The sequence below is a fragment of the Carassius auratus genome, linkage group LG28B, assembly GCF_003368295.1.
Source record: "Carassius auratus strain Wakin linkage group LG28B, ASM336829v1, whole genome shotgun sequence".
In the NCBI taxonomy this organism is placed as follows: Eukaryota; Metazoa; Chordata; class Actinopteri; order Cypriniformes; family Cyprinidae; genus Carassius; species Carassius auratus.
Genome location: NC_039293.1, coordinates 2893859 through 2916649, shown reverse-complemented (window position 1 = coordinate 2916649; position 22791 = coordinate 2893859). Strand labels below are relative to the sequence as shown.

The 22791-nt window shown below is 38.2% G+C and overlaps 1 protein-coding gene, 1 long non-coding RNA gene and 1 pseudogene across 2 annotated transcripts; 2 read left to right on the top strand and 1 right to left on the bottom strand.

Annotated features, from left to right (window-relative positions):
- Positions 1-4650: 4650 nt before the first annotated feature.
- Positions 4651-6936, top strand: LOC113067613 (uncharacterized). The gene is made up of 3 exons (XR_003279416.1): positions 4651-4736; positions 4837-4923; positions 5549-6936. It is a non-coding gene; the product is annotated as an uncharacterized LOC113067613 (long non-coding RNA).
- A 3373-nt stretch (positions 6937-10309) lies between these two features.
- On the top strand, positions 10310-12815 carry pam16 (presequence translocase associated motor 16). Its single transcript, XM_026240176.1, has 5 exons — positions 10310-10451; positions 10907-10991; positions 11337-11473; positions 11555-11620; positions 11780-12815. Exons 1-5 carry the CDS (start codon positions 10449-10451, stop codon positions 11867-11869), a joined length of 381 nt encoding a protein of 126 aa, XP_026095961.1. The 5' UTR covers positions 10310-10448; the 3' UTR covers positions 11870-12815.
- Positions 12816-12938: 123 nt separating this feature from the next.
- LOC113067733 (zinc finger protein GLIS2-like) lies at positions 12939-22680 on the bottom strand (annotated as a pseudogene).
- Between the last annotated feature and the right edge of the window lie 111 nt (positions 22681-22791).

The following is a 22791-nucleotide window of genomic DNA, read 5'->3' as shown; positions in this document are numbered from 1 at the left end:
AAATTGTAATCCAAGAGATTCTGTCTACTGTTTTATTTACAAAGTAATATCTCTGTCTTATCTGAATTGAATAGGATAAAATGATTGGTCATCCAATCTTTTAAATTTTTAACACACTCTGTTAGATTAGATAATTTAGAAGTTTCATCCGGTTTTGTTGAGATATATAATTAAGTATCATCAGCATAACAGTGAAAACTATTCCTGTATTTTCTAATAATGTGAGGCAACATGTATATTAAAAATAGCAGAGGACCTAAGACAGATCCTTGTGGCACTACAACAACAACTGAGAAATATAATGAATTTGATGAGATGTGTGTTTATATCAAATCTCTGTTTGATTTCTCATGTGCTGTCTAGGAGAAACAGTTGAGAAATTATGGAATTAAAGAACATTTAATAATTCAAAGTTCAGATGCAAAGCTGTTTATAATTTTCTTCTAAAGTGGGCTCCAAAGAATAGGTTATTTTTACTGCCAAAGAGAAATTACTGAGCCCACACATATAGGAGCCTGATAAAAATGCTAATTTTAGAAGAAAATATTAGAAGAATATTAGACACATATTTGAGCCACATTTGCAGAAGAAACATCAACTATCAACATTTTCAGTTTGCTCTCAGTTTAATGTAGTTTAATTTAGTGCTGTCAATAAGAAGCAACTGAGAAATATAATGCATGTGATAAACTGTTTGAGTTCATACTATCTCTGCAAATCTAAGCACAGTTTGAGAGTTGGTTGTTGAGATCTTTTCTGAAACTTTATAGACTTTGAAAGCAATAAAAACATCTGTTTGCTCTCTAATCTATTGCAGTGTAGGAAAAACAGTTGCGAAATTAAGAAATTAAGGAAGACTTAAGACTGATGAGAAATGTGTGAGTTTGGCTGTTTGCAGACTTTGAAAGCAGAAAACTCTATTTTCTCTCTATTTGATCTATATTACTCTCTAGGAGAAATGGTTGAGAAATAGAGGAATTAAAGAAGATTTAAGAATTTGAAGTTTTATTACAACTGAGAAGCAGGAGATTCTCCATTTGCACTCAGTTTAATCGTAATGCCATCTAGGAGAAACAAATTTACAAATGTAATAAATTTAATCTCATTGCTGTTTAGGAGAAACCGGTTGATAAAGAATAAGATGAGAAATGTTTGACTGCATGTTGACATCTCAAGAGTCTCGTGCAGATTTGTTGTTTTAAGATCTTTTTCGAGCAAAACCTGAGAAACCTTTTCTCCCCTTGTTGCAGGTAATGAGAAACCATTGAGATGTATTTGTGTTTATCAGAAGTGCATACTATGAAATCATTGTTGAAGTGTGCTGAAGCATTGTGAGAGGGAACGGTGTGGGAACGCAGGAGGTGTTCGACATGGGAATGCAAAGTTGCTCTAATAAAGCGTGTCAACCCCTTACCGACTTCAGAGGCCCAGGGCGAAGACGGGGGAGGGGAGAAGTCAACCGCCAAACACACCGTCCCACCAATCACTGCAGCCAGGAGGCAAAGCCTGCCGATCCACTGCAGGGCTCGGATCCAAGCCTGTCACTCAGCTGATAGAGACGAGCGTGGCCCGACATGTCCAAGACTCACTTCTGCTTGACACTGTGTGCGCGATGAGAAATTAAAGGTTCATTAGTGAATAAACACAAGGAATAATGGTCTTCCTGAAGTCCTGTAGGTGTTTAATGAAGGTTGAAGCTTTGTCCCTGGATTGCGCTGAAGGTCACAGTCGTGTTAGCTTGTTAATTTTGTATAGTATTTAGTGACCTTAGTAAAAGGTCAGTCCAAAATGAAAAAAAATCTGTCACATTACTTTTTTTCTAATGATAATTAAATGAGATTTAAATTCCTCAAAACCTCTGTCAGATATCGATTATGACATGTTGAGTCACATGAACTATTTCGTTGCTTCGGTTATCTCTACATGGAAATGAGCAACTTAGAAGCTCTTTCAAATATCTGAATCATAACACTGCAACATGAGTTTAGCCTTAATGATGACACAATAAACCATTAAAAGTTGCACAAGAGAATTTAGGCAAAGCACTTGTTAAAGAGCTGGAGGGCTGGATCCGGCAGCTCCGGCTCTTCTGTGGTATTCTGTGGTTTGTAATCAGTTATGTCCCACGCTCTGAGCTGATTGATGTGGGTGAAAGGTTTGATCTGGTTTCTTCGAGTGAAGCGGAAACACGCCCCGCTCCCAGCAGCATGTGACTTGAAATAGAGGCTTGTGTTCCTGCCGTGACCTCGGGCCCGCCGGTGCCACAGATTCCAGTCTGGGGTCAAACAGACAGATTTAAATGACCCAGATGTGAAGTTTTCAAATGTGCTGTGTCTGATCAATGCTGTATTCTGTTGAAGAGCTGATGTGGGGTTCTTTGTTGAAGTGAGTTCGTTTCGATGATTATTCTGCCACCTAGTGGAGAAAAGACACAGGTGTTTTCTCCCCCCACTGCAAACATTCAGTACATGCACACTTATAACTACAAACCTATTGGGGGATCTACTTACTTTTTTCTCACTTTGACTTCAGTGGCTTCTTGAATCTGCTTTATCTGGACGAAACAACCTTTGGTTATTAGAGTATTAAATTTGGTGCATAATTTGTTTATGCTGCAGACATGAATTATTTTAGTTTTGTTTGCTTTTGTCTTCAGAAAACTGCCATCACAGATATCACATCACAGTAGAAATGTTTTATTATTATTATTATTATTATTATTTTTACCTTGTCTCTTTTTCAACTTTTTAAGAAATAGTAAATGTTTAAAATGAAAACAAGGGATGATTATTCAAATCAGTGGGTTAGAAAAATAAAAAGTAGTTATTTTGTGGAGTGTGTCGCCCTCTAATGGTGGCTGTCATGTTGAGTGTTTGAAATGGCAAGACACTTCAATACAGCACATTAAAAAATATATTATTTATTTATATTATTATTATTTAACTAATATGTCTCCAAGTTGAACGTTCCTATAATGACATATTGTTCAAATGTTTTGGGTCTGTATGTTAAAATGTTAAAAGCTTTTATTCTCACCCAAGCTGCTTTTATTTAATAATAATAGAAAAAAAGTGAAATATTATTATTATTGAAAATATCCCCCACATTGATCTTTTAGGCATATAAAATACTTAGAATATAAAATACAGCATTTATTTCAGATACAAATTTTGAAACATTTTAAATGTTTTTTATGCATCCTTGCTGAATAAAAGTATTAATTTCTTAAAAAAAATAAAAAAAATAAATGGAGTTTTTGAGAAGAGTTACACCAAATGTTTGCTCTGTGAGAAACGTGGCCTACAGCGTCAATAACCTAATCATCATTTGTGTTTTTATCCTCAGCACTCTGATGCCTCTGTTTGATCCAGTCGGCCGTCGGGCAGTTTTTTTACGTCGACCGACTAAATCTTCTCAGCAAAACTGGACCCAGACGCTGCTGATGTGAGCCAACCCTGCAGTCTGTTTTCGTTGCCACTAGTTCATCAGTGTCATCTCGGTGTGTTCCAGGCTTTAAAGCTCTGGCTCTTTTTTTCATGTGTCATTAAGCTGATCTCTCTCTGTGGTTGTCAGTAAGTCACTGTTTGTTTCATCCATCTGTCTATCATCCGTCTATCCGTCTATCTGTCTGTCTATCATCCGTCTGTCTGTCTGTCTATCATCCGTCTATCCATCCGTCTGTCTGTCTGTCTATCATCTGTCTATCATCCGTCTGTCTGTCTGTCGTCTGTCTGTCTGTCTGTTTGTCATCCGTCTGTTTGTCTGTCTATCATCTGTCTATCATCCGTCTGTCTATGATCCGTCTATCCCTCTTTCTGTCTGCCTGTCTGTCTGTCATCTGTCTGTCTGTCTGTCATCCGTCTGTCTGTCATCTATCATCCGTCTGTCTATCATCCATCTATCCATCTGTCTGTCTGTCTGTCTGTGTGTGTGTCTGTCTGTCTGTCTGTCTGTCGTCTGTCTGTCTGTCTGTCTGTCATCGGTCTGTCTGTCTGTCTGTCTATCATCTGTCTATCATCTGTCTATCATCCGTCTATCAATCTGTCTGTCTGTCTGTCTGTCTGTCTGTCGTCTGCCTGCCTGTCTGTCATCCGTCTGTCTGTCTGTCTCTGTCTGTCTGTCTGTCTGTCTGTCTGTCATCCGTCTGTCTGTCTGTCTGTCTATCATCTGTCTATCATCCGTCTGTCTATCATCCATCTATCCATCTGTCTGTCTGTCATCCGTCTGTCTGTCTGTCATCTGTCTGTCTGTCTGTCTGTCTGTCAACCGTCTGTCTGTCTGTCTGTCTGTCTGTGTCTGTCTGTCAACTGTCTGTCTGTCTGTCTGTCATCCATCTGTCTGTCTGTCTGTCTGTCAACTGTCTGTCTGTCTATCTGTCTGTCTGTCTGTCATCCGTCTGTCTGTCTGTCTGTCAACCATCTGTCTGTCTGTCTGTCTGTCTGTCAACCGTCTGTCTGTCTGTCTGTCTATCTATAGTCTATTTGTCTTATCTAGTCATGTTTGTAGACATCAAGGCAGCTTACTATGTTCTTTCTCAGATATTTGGCATTGCTTGGAGTCCAGATGGGAAACTGCTGGCCACTGTGTGTACTTTGAAAGCAAAATTAATGGTATCTTTTTGACAAAGTTTTACCGTCTTTGTCTATGCAGGAGGGCCCAGAACCAGAGGGCCAGACAGGGGCCCGTGTAGTGTGGGTCTGTGACGGAAAGTGCCTGCTCGTTTCAGGATTTGACAGGTACAATATGCCACAAATTTAGCCGAAATGATCATAGTATTGTTATTAGCAGTCTCTCTCTAACACTAAAAGTGTGTAAAATGGCTTATTTCCTTTACAGCCGCAGTGAAAGGCAACTAATGTGTCTCCCTCAACCCTTGTACCATTCTATGATCCCGACACCAGTGTCCTCATCCTCATTGGGAAGGTGTGTGAGTATGTGCCTTAGCTGAGCATTAAAATTGGCCATTGGTTTATAATAACAAACAGATTCATCCAACAGATTCATCTACATTTCTTTTGTCTGTCTTTCTAACATTTGTTTGTTCTGACTGTTTCTTTCTCTGCTTGTCATTTGTTTGTTGTTCTGTCTATCGTTTGTTTGCTCATTCATTCTATGTATCTGTTGTTTGTTTGTTTGTTCAGTCTGTGTCTGACTCTGTCTGTTGTATTTTTGTTTGATAATTCTGTCTTATGTTTGTTTGTTTTGTCTGCCTTTCTAGCATTTGTTTGTTCTGTCTGTCTATCGTTTGTTTATTCACTTCTTCTGTCTCTGCCTATCGTTTGTTTGTTCATTCATTCAGTGTACAGTATCTGTTGTTTGTTTGTTCTGTCTGTCTCTGTCTATTTTTCGTATGTTCGTTCATTCTGCCTGACGTTTGTTTCTTCTGTCCAAATGTTTATCCTTCTTTTGTTCATTCTGTCTGTCTCTCATTCTATTGTTTGTTTGTTTATTCATTCAGACTGTGTTCTCTCTGTCTGTCCATCTGTCATTCCTTCATTCTGTCTATCTATCAGTCTAATTTATTTGTGAGTATGTGTGTTTCATGCAGTTGCTCAGTGCCATGGTGGCGAAGCTGGGAAACAGGGAAGAGCCTCTGCCAAAGGAGTCATATGAGGGTGTGGAATGAAGACGAGTGGGTGAGTAAAGAACTGACCCCACAAACACATGGTTCATGACACACTGTAAACCATCTAAATAATGTATGTGTGTGTGTTTCAAAATGACTAACACACAAGCCTTGCCTCGCGGTCCAGTCAGGGTGCCAGCAGCAGACATGGGACGTGCCTGCTGTATTTGAATCTTGCCATTCCAGGGTGCCAATGTTCCTCTGAACCTCCGAAACGCTCTTCATCCCATCAGCTTCAGCTGATTTACTCTCACACATTCCTCTATCCATCTTCTAGATAATCCACCCATCCCGTCATCTCTCTGCGTTGGTTTAACTGGAGCATTAGTATCTGTTATTATTCATTCTTCAAAGATTAACACATTCCTATACATAGCTCAGACATTCATCTCAAATATATGAGGCACATTTACAGTAGGACAGTGTTAATGATGGGCATCAGTATTGTACTGCTTGCTGTAATTGACTGTATAATGACTGCATGCAGCACATGCCTTCCTCAGTCTGTAACACAAAACCTCTCTAGATATTTTCATTGGTAAAACAAAGTGCATTTAATACTATCATTTGACTGTTAACATGGTTAAATGTAGGTTTTACATCGATATTGTGGTAATTTGTTGCATTAAATGTCACCACCTCTAGGTTCTTAGCAGTGTTAGTTATCCTTTAATATGTCTTGAGCAAAAAATGTCTATGTACTTCTAAATGAATCTTCTGGAGACTGTTAAAAACACTCATTTTTAATCTGGAAAATACTCCTTTTTAGTATATTTCCTTCTGCTCAGTCTCATCAACAGTATTAACACAAATCTACTTCATACAAGGGAATTTTCTCCAATAATCAGATCTATCACAAGGCAATACTAATTTAGTTTATTATATTTTTTTAACAGAACATGTTTACATTATGCCAGGTAAGGAATCGTCCATGTTATGACACTTGTACCATGTGATGTCCTGTGCTAGATATGTGATCATGTAATCACACATAAATGGTAGATGTTAATATATACATGCTAATGATCTAAAGTGTTTTTTAAATGCAAGCTCATTTTGTTACCAATCTGATGTTTTTGGGATGTTTTTTCACAGCACTTGTAATCGGGTTCATTTTAATACTTTATAGGCAATGATTTTTTTCACTCCTCTTTTGAGCGGAATCAGTCTTGTGGGAACACGTTGCCTCAAAATAAAACCTTACAAAAATATATAAATATAAAAAAAATAAAAAGAGCAAAGAAATATGGAATTGAGTGTTGTATTTATTGATGAACAATTATTTTGTAACTGTTGCAATTACAAGTGTTATTGTTGACAATATTATTTTTCATCATCATTTTGTCATCATTATTATGCAATGTATGTATGTATATTGTTAAAACAGTATATTATTTTTCTTATTATAGTTGTTGTTTCTCTATATTATTTATACATTCAAGAACTGCTTATGGGCAAAATTCTTATCTGGTAATAATACATATACATTTATTTGTTAATTGTTATTAGTATTAGTAGTTAAAGTAGTAGTATTTAATTAATTATTAATAACTATATATTCACAATGTAATCGTATTATTAGTACTATTTCCAGCAGGGGTTCAGATAAAAAATCGGCAGCTGGCAGCAGGAAGTGGCTGCCATTGACAGCCGGAAGGCAGTAACTGACAGCCGGAAGGCAGTAACTGGCAGCCGGATGGTAGGCGGGACCTGCCGATCGGTGGGAGCCAATCAGTATCGACCAACGTGGGCGCAACCAATCAGATATAACTGCACCCAAACGCTTCAGTAATGGTTGCGATTGATCAAACGGTAAGTTCCGAAATTGGTCATCGGAGTAATTAATGTTTTTTTTTGCGTTGTAAGTTTGATTTTAATTGTTATCTTGGTGAACGACTTGGTGCCTACTTTGGTTTAATTGTTCAATGAAATCTAATTAGTGGTAGCAACGTTGTTTGTGTACCTTGTTTGGGGCCTATCGTTTGACGTACCATTAAATATTAACGTTTGTTAGCGTGTTAACAGTCTATTGAATAATATAAAAGAATGTTGTTTGACTGGAATGATAGAAGATAAATGTGCAACACTAACCATATATTTTTGCATGTTAGGTCTTTCAGGAGATTGTGTGATATACATTAACTTAAGAGTTCTTAAAAGAAGAATCCCTTTTTTTTTTTTACACTATTGAGGTGTGTTTTCTCTAATACTATGCATGTGCAGAACTGTTCTGTGTACCAGTTGAAGTTGTAAGCATGTGAATGCAAAACAATTTTTTTTTTTTTTACTATAACTTTTACATTGAAGTAGCTTTTGTAAACATGCATTTAGAAAAAAAAAAAAAAAAACATTACTGATGTGCATCTTGAGACAAAACCATGGCATTGACACCTTTTTTTTTTTTTTGTAATACCCAATAGTTGCCAGATGCTGTCCTGTTGGAAATTCTTTACGTGATCCTGGAGGAGGGGTGATGCTACATTACTAAGTCCGTCTTTGGTTTGTTCCAAATACAGAAGTCTGCTGTACTGTATACAGACTCCTTTCGAAAGAGGGCACAATCCAGCTGGCTTGACTGAGTATTTTCTTTTACATATTTGATTAGAGGTTTAAAAAGGTGCCATAACATTACATTTCTCAGTTGCCATGTCTGAATGTTTATCTTTGTAATAATGCTGTTTTCATACTCCTCATCTCAATATACAGGTGGAACAAAATGGAGAACATGTCTAAGCCATGTCAGGAATTCAACAATGTACACCCTGCAGACACTGCGACGAGGTTTACAACAACTGCTTACCAGGTGTGCAAATTATGCATGAAAATGTAATCACTGCTCTGTACATGATGACAAGATGCAATGGGAATAATCATTAATATGGCTGTGCATGCATGTCTACTGTTAATAAAGCAATTTAGGTATTAATGTCACCATTTTCTTATGAATAAAAAAATGCAGCAGCTAGAGTTCTTCCTAGAATCAGGAAGTATGACCGGATTAGCCCAGTTCTGTAAACCCTGTACTGGCTCCCTATCAAACATCGTATAGATATTAACATCTTCAATTATATTAATCTGTTTCTTTCTTATTCGAAGGTCACTGCAGTCACCCGGATCGAGTACGTATCCAGACCAGATGGTGGCTCGCACCTAGAAAGGACCTCTACAGCCCTGAAAGACAGCGGAGACCAGGACAACTAGAGCCCCAGATACAGATCTCCTGTTAAGACTTTGTTTTTTCTCCATTCTGTCACTGATGGAGTTTTGGTTCCTTGTCGCCTCTGGCTTGCTTCGTTGTGGTCACTTCATTTACAGCGATATCATTGACATGATTGCAAATGATTCCACAGATACTATTTAAACTGAACCGAGCTGAAGGATGACTTCACTGAATTCAATGATAAACTGCTTTTTAAACTGACTACAAACTGAGTTTACTAATGTCCTTCTGCATTATTGACTGACACACTATTTTCCTATTTAATACTGTAAAGTTGCTTTGCTTTGATCTGTATTATTAAAAGCACTATATAAATAAACGATGCTTGACTTGACCATGTTGCAAGAGGAAAATGAGGAGAGATGCACATCCACCCTGGGTTTTACAGTGAGTGGTGCAAGATGCTGGAGAAGTAACTCCATCAGAACTCATCAGTTCTGATCTAAGTCTTGAAAATACCTCCGGATTGTTGTTAGTGATTCTGATTGATATTTTAGTCTGCTTGCTTACTGGATATATTTTATACTGTTTACATTGTAAAGCACGGACTTTGACAACTTACTAACCCAGTTACAAATTTAAAAGCTACTTTATACTATATATATATATATATATAGTTGTTTATTGAAATACTACAAATATAACCGCAAATTATGATTTTAAATAAAGGTCTCTGAGACTTCTCTCTTTTCAGTCATTTGTGTATATAGCCTATAATAAATATACAACATACACCCAGTAATTGCCACTCTCGTATATAAATACAAATTGTTTTATTTCACACAAACAATGATACATGCATAAACATTCAGCTGGAAATTAACGTTTAGCAAAATGATCTTATTTCTTTGTTTATATTTGATCAATATTTTAAATCAAATAATATACAATACTGACCTTTATACTTATTTAAAAAAGTATTAAACATAATCATAAGCGTATATAATTATTTATTTGTCTTAGGACACCGGCAGCCTCCTCCAATTTCCGGGTATTAGCGACAGCTGCCATCCGGTTTTATTGGCAGCCACTTCCTGCTGCCAGTGACAGCCACTTCCTGCTGACAGCTGCCGATTTTTCGCTGAACCCCCTCTCACTATTTCTCTCTAAATATGTATATTTTATTTAATAATTGGTTATTGCCACGTTTCCCGTCTGGTGGTGATTTTAAATGTATTCCATTAATTATGTTTATTATTAATATTATTATTAACTACTTCTAATGCATTTACAAGCAAAATAAGAATTAACCGAATGTGGAGAGTAACAATAGGCTACAAGAAACTATAAAATTAATTAAACCTAAAATTAACTAGTTTAAATAAAACGAGTTTATTTTTAAAGGAATGTAAAAACAGTTTATCTATTTTCTTGAAATTAATAATTACTGGCCACGCGGCTTGTCGTGCGTCATGACGTCACGAGCGTCGCCTCCATTGATTGGATGCGAGCAGCTCGTGAATGTGCTCCAGCCAGCAGGGGTCAGTGTGTGTGGTGCGTGTTCGTCTCGTTTCTTCGCCGCTTCCATCAACCTTGATGGAGTTACACGTGAAAACATTTGTCCTAAACTGAGCGATTTAACATCATCAAAACAGATCAGTCATGGTATGTTCATATATTCGTTCATAGATCATAATGACTGTTTGGTTGTATGTCGGTAGCTCTGTATTTCATCTCTAGAAATACTAATAATGGAGTATTCCATTACACATGATCTTATGCAACGACCTTGCATTTCCTTTTCATAGTACGAGTATTGTCATACTACATTATGTTCTCATAATCCATTATATTACTCTTTATGACCGCAGAAGTGCTGTGAAGATGATTTCAAGAGGCTATTTGTTTGAGAAACATTTACATTTGTTAGCTCAAATACATTTCATTTATTTCTCTTATAATGGCACATTATATATTATGTAACATTTGTATGTGCAAAAAGAAGGTGTCAGTCAAATGAGTCAGTATCTCAGTATCCTCTCTCTTTAAAACGACATGTCACTTTCTCAATGCCTTGTGTTCCTCTTTTATATATTCCCTGTGTTTTTGTGTTCACACAGGCCAAGTACCTGGCTCAGATCATTGTGATGGGGGCTCAGGTGGTCGGACGAGCTTTTGCAAGAGCTTTACGTCAAGAATTTGCAGGTCAGTTCAATGAAACGCTATATAATGTTCATTTATCAATGCATATTAATATTAGTAGCAGTTATTATTCATCATTTTGGTAAATGGTGTTTGTTGTTCTTCTTAATATCCACTTGATGCATGCATTAAATACATTTAAACATGTATTTATTTATTCTTATTTAACATCTCCATAAAATAAAACCGAAATCACAACATACTTAAAGTTATTATAGTATATTTGTCTTATTTTGGGAGGCTTAGGAGAATATGACCGCATTGCAATGTCTTCTGATGTTACTGATGTTCAGTATGAGGAGGATATGTGAAGTGTGACTGTAGTGTTTTGTGTGGATGTGAATGCAGCCAGTCAAGCGGCTGCTGAGGCTCGGGGGGGAGCGGGAAGACAGTCCGCCGCTGCGTCTAGTTTCACAGGAATGACTTTACAAGAAGCCCAACAGATCCTGAACATCTCCACATTAACACCAGAGGAGATCCAGAAGGTGAGAGTCTGTCTCACCGAAATATCTCTGGGATCAGCATCACAGTACTCAGCCTCACCCTTTATTTTATTTTCTCCTCAGAATTATGAGCATTTGTTTAAAGTCAATGACAAAGCGGTCGGCGGTTCATTCTATCTTCAATCAAAGGTAAGCAATGAGACATTAGATGACATTTAACATCTTGTGGTCATTGGGTTGGTAACTCATGGCTCTTCACCCCATTGAGCCCATGTCATTAGCTCATTAGATCAGTGGTCTTTAACATCAGAGACGTAATGATAATGTGTGTCTGTCACTCTTGTGAAGGTGGTCCGGGCTAAAGAGCGTCTGGATGAAGAACTGTCCATTCAACAGCAGCACCAAACCAAACCACCAGAGCAGCAGCAGCAGACATGAGCTCCATCCTCACACGCCTCTTCTGGAACTATGACCCACACCCACAATAAAACCTCACCTTTTTTTTGTACGTTGAAATGTCACTCATTGCTTTATTCGTCCGTCAGAGTGGAGGAGTATTTTCTGGATATTATTTTTCTCCCGAGGTCTTGTTGGAGTTCACGGAACTTTCGAACGCGTTTAAAAACGTACATTACTCCTTCAGACGTTTTGAAGGAAGTCTGTCATTCTCATCAAGGCTGCATTTATTTGATTAGAAATACTGTAAGATCAGTAATATTGTGAAATATTGGTACAATTCAAAATATCTGTTTTTCTAGTTGAATATATTTAAAAATCTAATTTTATTCCTGTGATGTCTTCAGCGTCACATGATCCTTCAGAAATCATTCTGATATGATTATTTGTTGCTTAAGAAATAGAAAACCTTTGTTTTAATGTATTTACTGTCATATTTTTGATCAATTTAATGCATCCTTGCTGAATAAAAGTCATCTTTTTTCTTTTCTGTTTTTTGCTTACCTCACACTTTTAAAAAGTAGTGTATCCATCAGTTTCTTCTTGTTGAGAGGAATGCTCTGGATTTAATATAAGATATCGACTTTATTTCAGGCTTAATGTAGATTACCGCAGCAGTCATTTAACACTATTAAAACTAGGGAAATGTTTAAAGTCTAGGCAAAACCTTGGATGTACAAACTTTGGATGGATTTATCTCCAGTAAAAAGTACTTGTATCGCATGTCCATCTTTTCGAAGCTGTGAAAGGAGATGAGAGATTGTCCAGACAAGGTTAAGAAGTGATGCTATCACACCTGTCTTGTGGCTGGACTTCAGAAACAGTCAAAGTACATCATGTGGCTATTTGAGTCATCAGTATATTTTCGCTGGTTGGTTATTATTGTAATTTATGTATTTAAATATTAATAAAATAGTATGTATAGCAACATTTGTATTGCATTTTAAGATATTTAAAATTTAGTATATGTATTATCATGAATGTAGTCTGTACATTTAAAAAAGCACAATATAAATACAACATGAATTAATGAGAGCTTCAGACTTCTGTGATTTAAACATTTAACAAAGAAAATGATTGAACATATTTGTTCACATTATACAGTGTTTTTTTTTTTTTTTAGGATTAAATATCAAATGTTAATGAGGATTAGGTCATAAACACTGATTACTGAAATTTGTTTTGGGATCCTCACAAACGCTCTGTATTTACATTAAAATGACTGTTATGTATATTTCAGTTGTTCAAACCGGGGTCAGTCAGACGCGTCGAGCAAAAGCAAACCGATGTAAGAGCCAAGAAAAATAGTCTCATCCGAGGCTAAGACCATGATCTGAGTTAATACTATAAACATTTCAGCCATCTGTACATGAATATCCCAAACATTCAGCAAAAAAAGACACAGCAAAGTGCAATTTATCAAATGCAAATTTATTAAAGATTTGTTTCTTTTATTTCCATTGACATCCTTATCAATATCGTAATAAAAATCCTCTAAAACAGGAGCACACACCTATGTTGTACCAACTGGAGACTTTTACAGCTCTACAATTCTGCATGTTCAGCTTTAGAACATGATGCTGGGAAAAAATATATATATATTTATTTATATATATCTTTATTTTCATATACTGTATTACATCTACATTTCAACTATAATAAAAGGCACTTGGAAAAAAAAATACTGATATTAAAATATCTCAAAAGTGTGCAAAAAAAAAAAAAAAAAAAAAGGATACTGGCCTTTCCAGGCCATAGTCTTTTTGTTAACCCTTTGTGCATCTCTGTGGCACTTGAAGAATTTGTCCTGTTATTATTTCATTTTACAACCATCTTTACTTTTAGTGTGAGATTTTTATTTATATTCTAAAATGGGGCTTAATTTATGTACCGTATATAGTTTCTTGCATCATTGAAGTGAACATCTAAATTTAAATATCTTGCTATGAGATCTTCCTTGCCATTCAGTTTATTGCTTAAGTCTCTCACATACAGTTGCAGTAAATTCAGATTCATTGGGGATGCACCATGGCTTTGTTAAGGCCTTTGGAGTCTCCTGTGTAAAACAGTGTGGCCGTTTTCAGAGTGCTCAAAGGGTTAAATGTTCAAACAGCTTATCTGATATAAAACATTGATGTAGACCTTGACAGGTCTGTGTCAGTATCAGCTTTCTCCAGCCAACAACATGAGAAAAGGGAGTAGGATAAGGTGGGCAAAGATATTTCCAACTTGTTTGAAGGATGCAAGGGTTAATAGACATCATAAGCCTCCTAAATACATGCTTATGTAGTCAAAGCTCCAAACTTGAGAGGATTTTGTTTGATTGCTGCATGTATTTGCATGTTATCTCTTCTAAAAGGCTTTATAGAAGCACAGGGTTCACCTTTTCTTGGCTTCAACCGAATAAATAAAAATAATCTGGGGCCGTGTAAGGGTCAGTGGCCTACTTTTGAGGCTCGCCGCACGTTAAAGATGTGGAGAATGGCAATTTACGGACATGTTGATTGGTTGAATGTCTATTATACGGGACATTAAACATTACATGTACATACAAAACATCACGATTATGGGCTAGGCCTAAATATAAGGGCTTCTTACCCACAAACTTATCTGTCAATTTCTCCCTCTTTCATCAGCTGGAGAAAGCTGAACACAGAATAGCGATAACAGAAATGAAGCAACTTCAACATCAGGAAATGTCACGTCCAAAACAAACATAACAAAAAAAAAGTCTGTAAAACAAAACAGCATTAATCGTATAGTTTCCACAAGCAATACAACAAAAATAATGATGGAATAAGACTCTGAGTGTAAAAATGGTTTGGAGGGGAGGGCAGGGTACATGCTTTAAGGAAGTGCGATTATTTCAGTCGGAATGTTTTTACATTACATTCGTTTGTCCTATAATGTTTTTCTCCAAATCTATGAGTAACGGACATTATTGAAAGATGCTCTAAATATGTCATCTCTATTACAGTAGTATTTCTCCAGAGAAGACAGAAGCTGTTACGTGCCTGAGTTCAGGAGAGAGGATTTAATCAAGAGCATAATTGAATGAATGAGGTCTTGATTGTGACAGGTTGATCATCAATGGAGGATGAAAAAGACTCTGTAAAGTCTCACATGACCCACTTCAGGATTTAAATGTACCTTTAAACACAATAATTAGACACATCTTTGATGTTTGAGAAATCATCATAAAATGCACAATAGGAATATCTGTCTCAAAGGTTGTGTTGTACAACTTGATGTGCCTTAAATCTAGCACAGAATCTGTCTTTTGAGTTTTTATTCTCAGTTTGTATGATGTACCACATAATTACGCATCATGCAACTGGGAAAAAAATCATTGCCAAATGGGGTCAAATGTGAAATCTTTAGTACTTGAAGCATCACCTACAACTCCATTGGTGTAAGGTGGTGTCGGGGTAATGCTGAAACTTGACACCTTGCTCTAGAGTTTGATGTATTGGAGAATGTTGATGTGGGTCATGTGAAAGGGTCACATCAAAATGCTAACTTCTGGCCACCTGAATAGGGCTTCTACTCCTTATTATTAAGTCCCTACTTTAATCTCAGGGTTTACTTTTAGATTTTAAGCACAGTGATTTTAACATGGGGCAAACTGTGAAAGCAAAGTTATTTTAAGTGAGCTAGGCCATTAATCATTGAAGTACACTTAAACTGGTGTATTGCAAGTGTCAACATGTCCACTGGATTGTGGATAACAGTTATTTTATACATTCCACTATTATGCATCAGCCAAAGGTCCTTTGTTTTATCCTGCCATGCTAGTATACGGCAAAGCAGGACAATACTATTACATCTGGCCCTTGGTTCAGCTAGTAGTGTGCAATACAAGTGATGACCATAAGATGGCACTATTTACAACAGTGCCATGTCCGATGAGGCATTAGCATGACCGCTAGGTGAGTTTGTCCCATTGTATGTCTTAAAACTCAGTCAGTCTGAGCTTTGTGTCTGTAAGTCTCTTATTCAACAAAATAGAGCTAGTCAAGGTTTCTATTTCCTCCTCCTTAGAGGACAGATTGTCGTTCATACTTTGTCTATTTTTTATTCAAAGATGTATGCTTACATTGCAGTGACACCGCTAGCAGCAAATGCACTGTTTTACATATAGCTTGCAATAGTATTGAGCTAAGGAAGTTCACTTGCAAGGGATACCGAGGGTACCCGCTGACCGAGGTGGGACTCGGGACAGTCTGAAGCAGTGGTGTCCATTCCTGCTCTTAAAGGGCCACCGTCAGGGAAAGTTTAGCTCTAGCCCTAAATAAACACACCTGTACCAGCTACTCAAGGTCTTCAGGATCACTAGAAACGTGTGTGAAGGAGCTGAACTCTGCAGAAAAGTGGCATTTGAGGGCCAGAACTGGACACTACTGGTCTAAAGGGTGCAACAGATTGACGGCAAGTAAAAGAGCTGCTCTGTGTCTGACCTACGACCTTAGCACCCTTTTGCAAACCTGATCAAGCCCATGCGATTTAGCCTCACAGATTTCTAGCTTGCTACGCTCAGAAGTCTTTTCATGACGCACAAGACAGCTTGAAGGTCAGTTCCTGAAGAATAATAGCATACATTTGTGTCTTTAGTGTGTTGCGTACACTGTCGTCCAAAAGTTTCTCTTACGCATAAATACAATTATATCTTGAAGCAAGGGCACAGATTCGGAAGTATGCCATTTACCTCAGTGCTAAAACAAAGTCAGTTAGACTTAGGTTCCAATTCTGCTTCTGGAGGGCCACCTTTCTGCAGAGTTTAGACCAGGGTAGGGCAACCCTGGCCCTCAAGGTCCACTGAGTTTACATCCAACTAACTCACCTGGCTGTAATTTATCTAGTAATCTTATAGACTTTGATTAGTTTGTGTTTAGCGAGGGTTGTAACTAAACTGCAGGACAGTGGACTTTGATGGCCATATTTGCCCACCACTACTTTAGCACACAATTAATCAAGCTCTTTCAGGATTACTCAGAACTTTCAAGCAGATTTGTTGGAGCAGGTTGGAGCTTAACTCTCCAGGAGCAAGATTGGAAAACCCTGGTAATAAGAAAAAAAAATGGAATGGAGGTGAGTGTTTGGCCACTTTCTAGATTCTTACAATAATTTTGCTTCAAGGTACCATCCCTATAATCACAAGAAACAGGTAAATGTGTCCGACCATAAGGTACAAATTAGAAATCAAGTAGTGCTAAAAGTTGAAGATGGTGTCACCTCCAAGCAGAACTGCATTTGCTTTAAGAAAAACCCCCATAGGCTTGCCTCTGAACTTTGACCCCTGTTCCTCCCCCACCCTTCCCCTGCCGTTCCTCTGGAATGTGGCACTCAGTTGACCACAGCTGGCTTCAGCACCACTGAGCCAGAAGGGATGACAACCCAAGACAGGGGGTCGTTGGATGCCCCTGTAGACAAGTTGAGCACTCCACCGTGGATCTCGTCCTCACCCTCCTCACCTCTGGCCTTGCCATGGTCCCTGCGCTCCGAGCCCAAAATTGGCACCATGGGCAACCCCAATGTGGAAGATGAGAAGGTATGAGAGAGCAAGGGTGACTTGGCCAGGCCAAGTGGGGAACCACTGAAGGACAGGATGGAGGTCTTCCTAAGCCCAGCTGGAGGGGAGCTTGGGCATCCCAGTGTGCTCAAGTCCAAGGGGTGGGGATTGAGAGGAGACAAGGGGAGGGATCCTCCAAGACCCTGCAGACCATGACCACCCAAGAGAGCAGCGGCAGCACCAGGAATGATAAAGTGGGTCCCACTGACATAAGTCAGCTCAGATTCTTTCCCTGCCCCTGCAATCTGCCCCTGCTTCATCAGAGATCCCACCCCACCTGTTCCTCCCTGCTCCTGAGCGACAAAGTGCCCGTGAGCCTTAATATGCTTCCTCAGGGAGCTGGGGTCCGTGTAGCGTTTCAAGCAGCCCACCATCTTGCAGTAGTAGGGCTTGTCCACATAGTGCGTGCGCGTGTGTTTGAACCGGTCACTGGAATTGGAGTAGCGCTTGTTGCAGCCCTCGTAGGGACAGATGTAGGGCTTCTCTCCTGAAATACAACCGAGAAGTTAGCCAGGTCATGCAATCTTCACAATCTATCCATACATTTCACTTGGTACAGACCTGTATGCGAGCGGTTGTGTATCTTGAGGTTCTCCAGGCGGGAAAAGCTCTTGTTGCAGGTAGGACAGCGGTGAGGTTTCTCATTGGTGTGGGTACGGATGTGTATCAACATCTTGTACCTAATGATGCAGACAGTAGAATTAAGGTGCATGCTTTACAATTAAAGGGTTGCTTGACCCAAAAAATCAAATTCTATCATTAATTACACACCCTCATGTCGTTCCAAACTCGGTACAATTTTTTTTTTTTTTAATGAAATCCAAAAGCTTTCTGACCCTGCATTGGGTCATAGGGACTATCTGGAACAAAATAATATAGTTCAAGTGACATCAGTGGTTCAACTGTAATTTTATGAAGTTACGGGAATACCTCATGTGTGCAAAGTAAACAAAAATAAAGACTTTATTCAACAATTCTTCTCTCCTATGTTAGTCTCCGCTGCACATTCACAAGAATACCATGACGCATACGTGTGATGCTGCTGATGCCGGCGTGCTGATATAAAAACCGGATACACTGCGCCTTGTTTGCAAGAAAAGGAATGCACACGTCGAAGTCTGACACGGAAGAGAAGAAATTGTTGAATAAAGTTATTTTTGTTTTCGTTGCACACAAAAAGTATTCTCGTAGCTTCATAAAATTAAGGTTGAACCACTGGTGTCACATGGACTATTTTAACAATGTCCTTACCCTTGGGCCTTGAACATGGTAGTTGCATCGCTGTCTATTAAGGGTCAGAAAATAACAAAACAAATCTTAATTTGTCTTCCAAACATGAATGAAGGTCTTAGGGGATTGGAACGGCATGCAATTAATGACAGAATTTAAATCTTTGAGTGAACTATCCCTTAAAGGTTCATGCTTATGTAACTTAACGATGCAACTAGTAGCTGAAACTGCAGAATTTTCCTTTGGAAGGAAATCAACTTAAAATGACTTATACAGTACGGTGGGTATGTATTTTAAAATGAAAACACCAGTATTCTCCAGTATATAGCAACACCAGTATTCTCCATTTGTACCTTTGACGTGTCAATATTCAGTAATAAAATATACCTTTAAAATTACCATACCGTACAATATTGTGGACATTTCAGAATACCGTGAGATAATCTATAAGCCAAATTGTTTTAATGAACACACCATAGCTTAATCTCTATCAACAAGTCAAGGTTAACACAACACTTTCATGTCCAGCTTTTAAATGTAGCTTTTTTTAAGATGGGTCAAAACTCTTCGTAAGTTTGTCACAATAAAACGTATATTGGTCTAATTTGAATCCAATGAAAATTGATTTAGTTCTTAAGACTGAGTCTTGACTTAGGGCTAAGTTTATGCAAATGGCCCCTGCTGATGCTAAATGAATCACAGACAACCTTATTTAGAGAATGCAGTAAACACACCTGGCATTGAATCCCCGTCCTTTGCGTGCACATCCCTCCCAGTGGCAACAGTACCCAGATTCCTTCTCAGGCTTGACGTGGAAGTCATTGACGTGATCCACCAGGTCTTGCAAGGAGTCAAAAAGTAGGTGGCACTGTGACAAGAAAACATGCACTATGAGATCAGGTAAAAAAAAGAGGCACATTAGCACCTTAAGCTGCTTCTATTTCTCACCTTCCTCCAGCGACAGGCCAGCTGTTCATCTGCGGAGAGGTCTGGAGAAGCTCGTGTGTCCTTGGGCTGCCGAATGAACATCGAGGAAGGCAGGTGAAGCCCTCCACCTCCTCCAATGGGGAGGAAGAACTGGAAGGCTTGAGATGTCGCCCCTCCCTCCACGTAACGGATATGAGCCGAGTCCTGCGGGAACAACACCAGAAAAGGCAAACATAATTCAAGCCTCTTTATCTTTTAATACAGCAGGCCAGTGATTGTAGTGATAGTTGTTAAATTCAGTAACAGGAGCTACAGGAGGTCCATGTTCTGTAATCGCCTCTCAGTGGGAGACTCTTATGAGTGTTTTGCTGGATGTGGCAGCTCGTCCTCGCCGTGTTTCTGCCCCCAGCTGTGCTGATCTGAGCTAATGCCCTGCCACACTTTGCACTCCACCACAGATTTGAGACTTTAATGAGAGACAGCGAAATGACAAGGCACCAATAAGAACATAGACTCGTATACATGGAGCGTGATTGTGCACAAGGACCCTGCAGTGAGCACTCTGGTGGTTTTAGATTGCAGGACTAGATAAGAAACTATAAACTAGAGATTGATTTGAAGGAAATGTGAGCAGGTGGGAATCAGTAAGAACCTGGTGATGTTATGTTTTGATGATATTGTGTGTAATATTGGCATGTAATATTACGCAAATGTTTATTCTTCATCTGTTTGTTCAATTCAGTTCTTTGTGAAATTAAATTAAAGTCTAACCTCAGGATAAGTTAAGAATATGGGAAAATATAAATAATTTAATATGTGTTGGTGGTCAGTCATTAAATTTTTTTTTTTTTAATCATTTTAATTTTATTTCTTTATTACACTCAGGATTAAATATTTTTCCATCTAGTGATTTTGTTGTTTTCAAAACTGTTAAACTTACAAATATTAATTAATTTGTTATTTGTTGAAAATTTTATAAATGTGTATATATATATATACACACACACACACACACACACACACACTTTTTATATACTGCTTTACTATGTTTTTATTTTAGTTAAAGTTTTAGTATTTTAAGTTCTTTAAAAAATATTTATATGTAGTTTGTCTTAGTTTTAGTCAATTTATTAATTCAACGTCAACTTAATTTATTTCAGTTGCCAAACTTTTCAAACTTTTAGGTTTTAAGGTTTTCATCTAATATTTATATTTCATTTTATTCAATCTTTGTTAAAGTGTCAATTAACAAAAATGCTTTTTTTTTATATTGTTAGTTTTAGTAACCAATAACAACAATGTTGTGTATATATATATATATATATATATATATATATATATATATATATATATATATATATATATATAATGCCATTAAATAAGATACTGTGATATATTAAAGTATATATATTTCTTTCTTTTACCCTCACTAGTTTTTTACTGTTTAAGCGTTTCTGTTTCTGTTCTTGCCCTTAACTATGAGCAACAGTAATAGTGATGCTTGAGGGTTCATTAGAGTATAGACAATGATGGTTTTGACTGGACAACAGTGTCAGGGCTGTCTGAGACGTTTGCAGCTATGTGAGAAATGTGCTTGGAAAATCATGTAAACTGAGGCTCATCCTCTAAGAGCTGGCTGCTGTTTATCCATTGGCTCGAAGAAGGGACAGGCATCGGAGACATACACATAAGCACACAAAAACCCATCCGTCTCCCAATTCAATTTTGAGTGAATTCGATTAAGCTGAAAGAGCTCTGTGTGGCTGTACCTCGCTGTAAATCTGATTTAACCTCGCGTCCCATCCGTCAGCCCTATGGACGGTGAAAGAGAGACACTTTTGTGAAAGGAACACAGGGGGCATTTGATAAGAAACACCCATTTTGGGTCACTGAGGGTAACCCATCTGAATGTCTGGTCTTGAGGGAAGGTGAGGAATGTTTCTGTTAATGCACTTATGACCCAAACAGTACCGAGCCTTTGGTTGCTTATTAGTTCCTGTTGCTGCTCCTCATGTTTCTTGATGCTTAATGAACAAGATATTTCAACAAGTCTCCTTTAAGAAGCAGCAGATCTAGTCTAAAGCTAGTTATAAAAGTCTGAATTTATTTGATCAGAAAAATACAATGAAAACAGTTATATTGTGAAATATTATCATTTAAAGTACTATTTTTTTTTTTTTGAGATTTGAGATATTTTAACCAAAAGTCATTTTTTCAGTGTAATCAGATGTTTTACAACCCAAAAATGTCAACACACTGAAAAAACATCAAAAAAAAAGGCTGTTTTTGCTTGCATTTTAGTATATTTACGCTTAGATCACTGTAAAATATTAGAAATTTATACTTCTTGGTGCCCATGTACATGTGTCGTTCCCTAGTGTTGTGGACTCACCCCGGGGAAAACAGGAGCTGAGCCATTTCCATTGGAGAGATCTGGAGAGCAGGCGGTGTTTCGGGAGGACGGGGACATGCTGAGGTCCACAGCAGGCGGTGTGGGGGTCTCCGATTTAGCCTGAAGGGCACCTGTGGACACACCTCTTTTATGTTCTCTGCAATCACAGTGTGGAATACGTCATGCTGTGCTGATTTGTTTACCTGTGTGTGGAGAGGCAGGGGATGCTGGAACGATGACGGCGGTCCCGTCGTCTGCCATCCGCAGCTGCCCCGCTCCCTTGGCGTGAATGAGAGAGGGAGTGAGAGTGGGCGGAGACCTGGCGCCTCTGCTCCGCCCACTGCCCCGCCCCTCGGCACCTTCAGGTCCAGTGGCTCGTCTAAGGACAGCATGACGGCATGCGATCCAGAGCCAGCAACCTGCAGCGACAGACACAGAGAGCAGCTCAGGTGAGAACAGGGAAACAGCAGGACAGCTGCATAAGAGCAGTGTGCACTCATAACACCACCAGACATCAATCCAGACGTAGCTGCCTTAAATGGACCAGAACCGTTCCATAATTTGACGGCTGTCGTTCAGATGGAGAGGTTGTGTTGTGGATCTCAGCATCACTTTACTGACTGAGGCACATTATTAAATGTAGTACGTTTCAGTGTATTTCACTATTGTTGATACTACATTATATTACTATATTACTATTTTGAATTAGCTCAAAATTTTATTTTCATTATTTAATTACAGGTAAATTTCTAGTAGTTTTGCTTTTTGCTGTGCTCTTGTGATTGT

Excerpts from the sequence above, each read along its gene's own strand:
- pam16 (XM_026240176.1), top strand. Across the intron at positions 10,992-11,336 it reads TTTACGTCAAGAATTTGCAG|CCAGTCAAGCGGCTGCTGAG; the intron begins GTCAGTTCAATG and ends ATGTGAATGCAG. Across the intron at positions 11,621-11,779 it reads CATTCTATCTTCAATCAAAG|GTGGTCCGGGCTAAAGAGCG; the intron begins GTAAGCAATGAG and ends ACTCTTGTGAAG.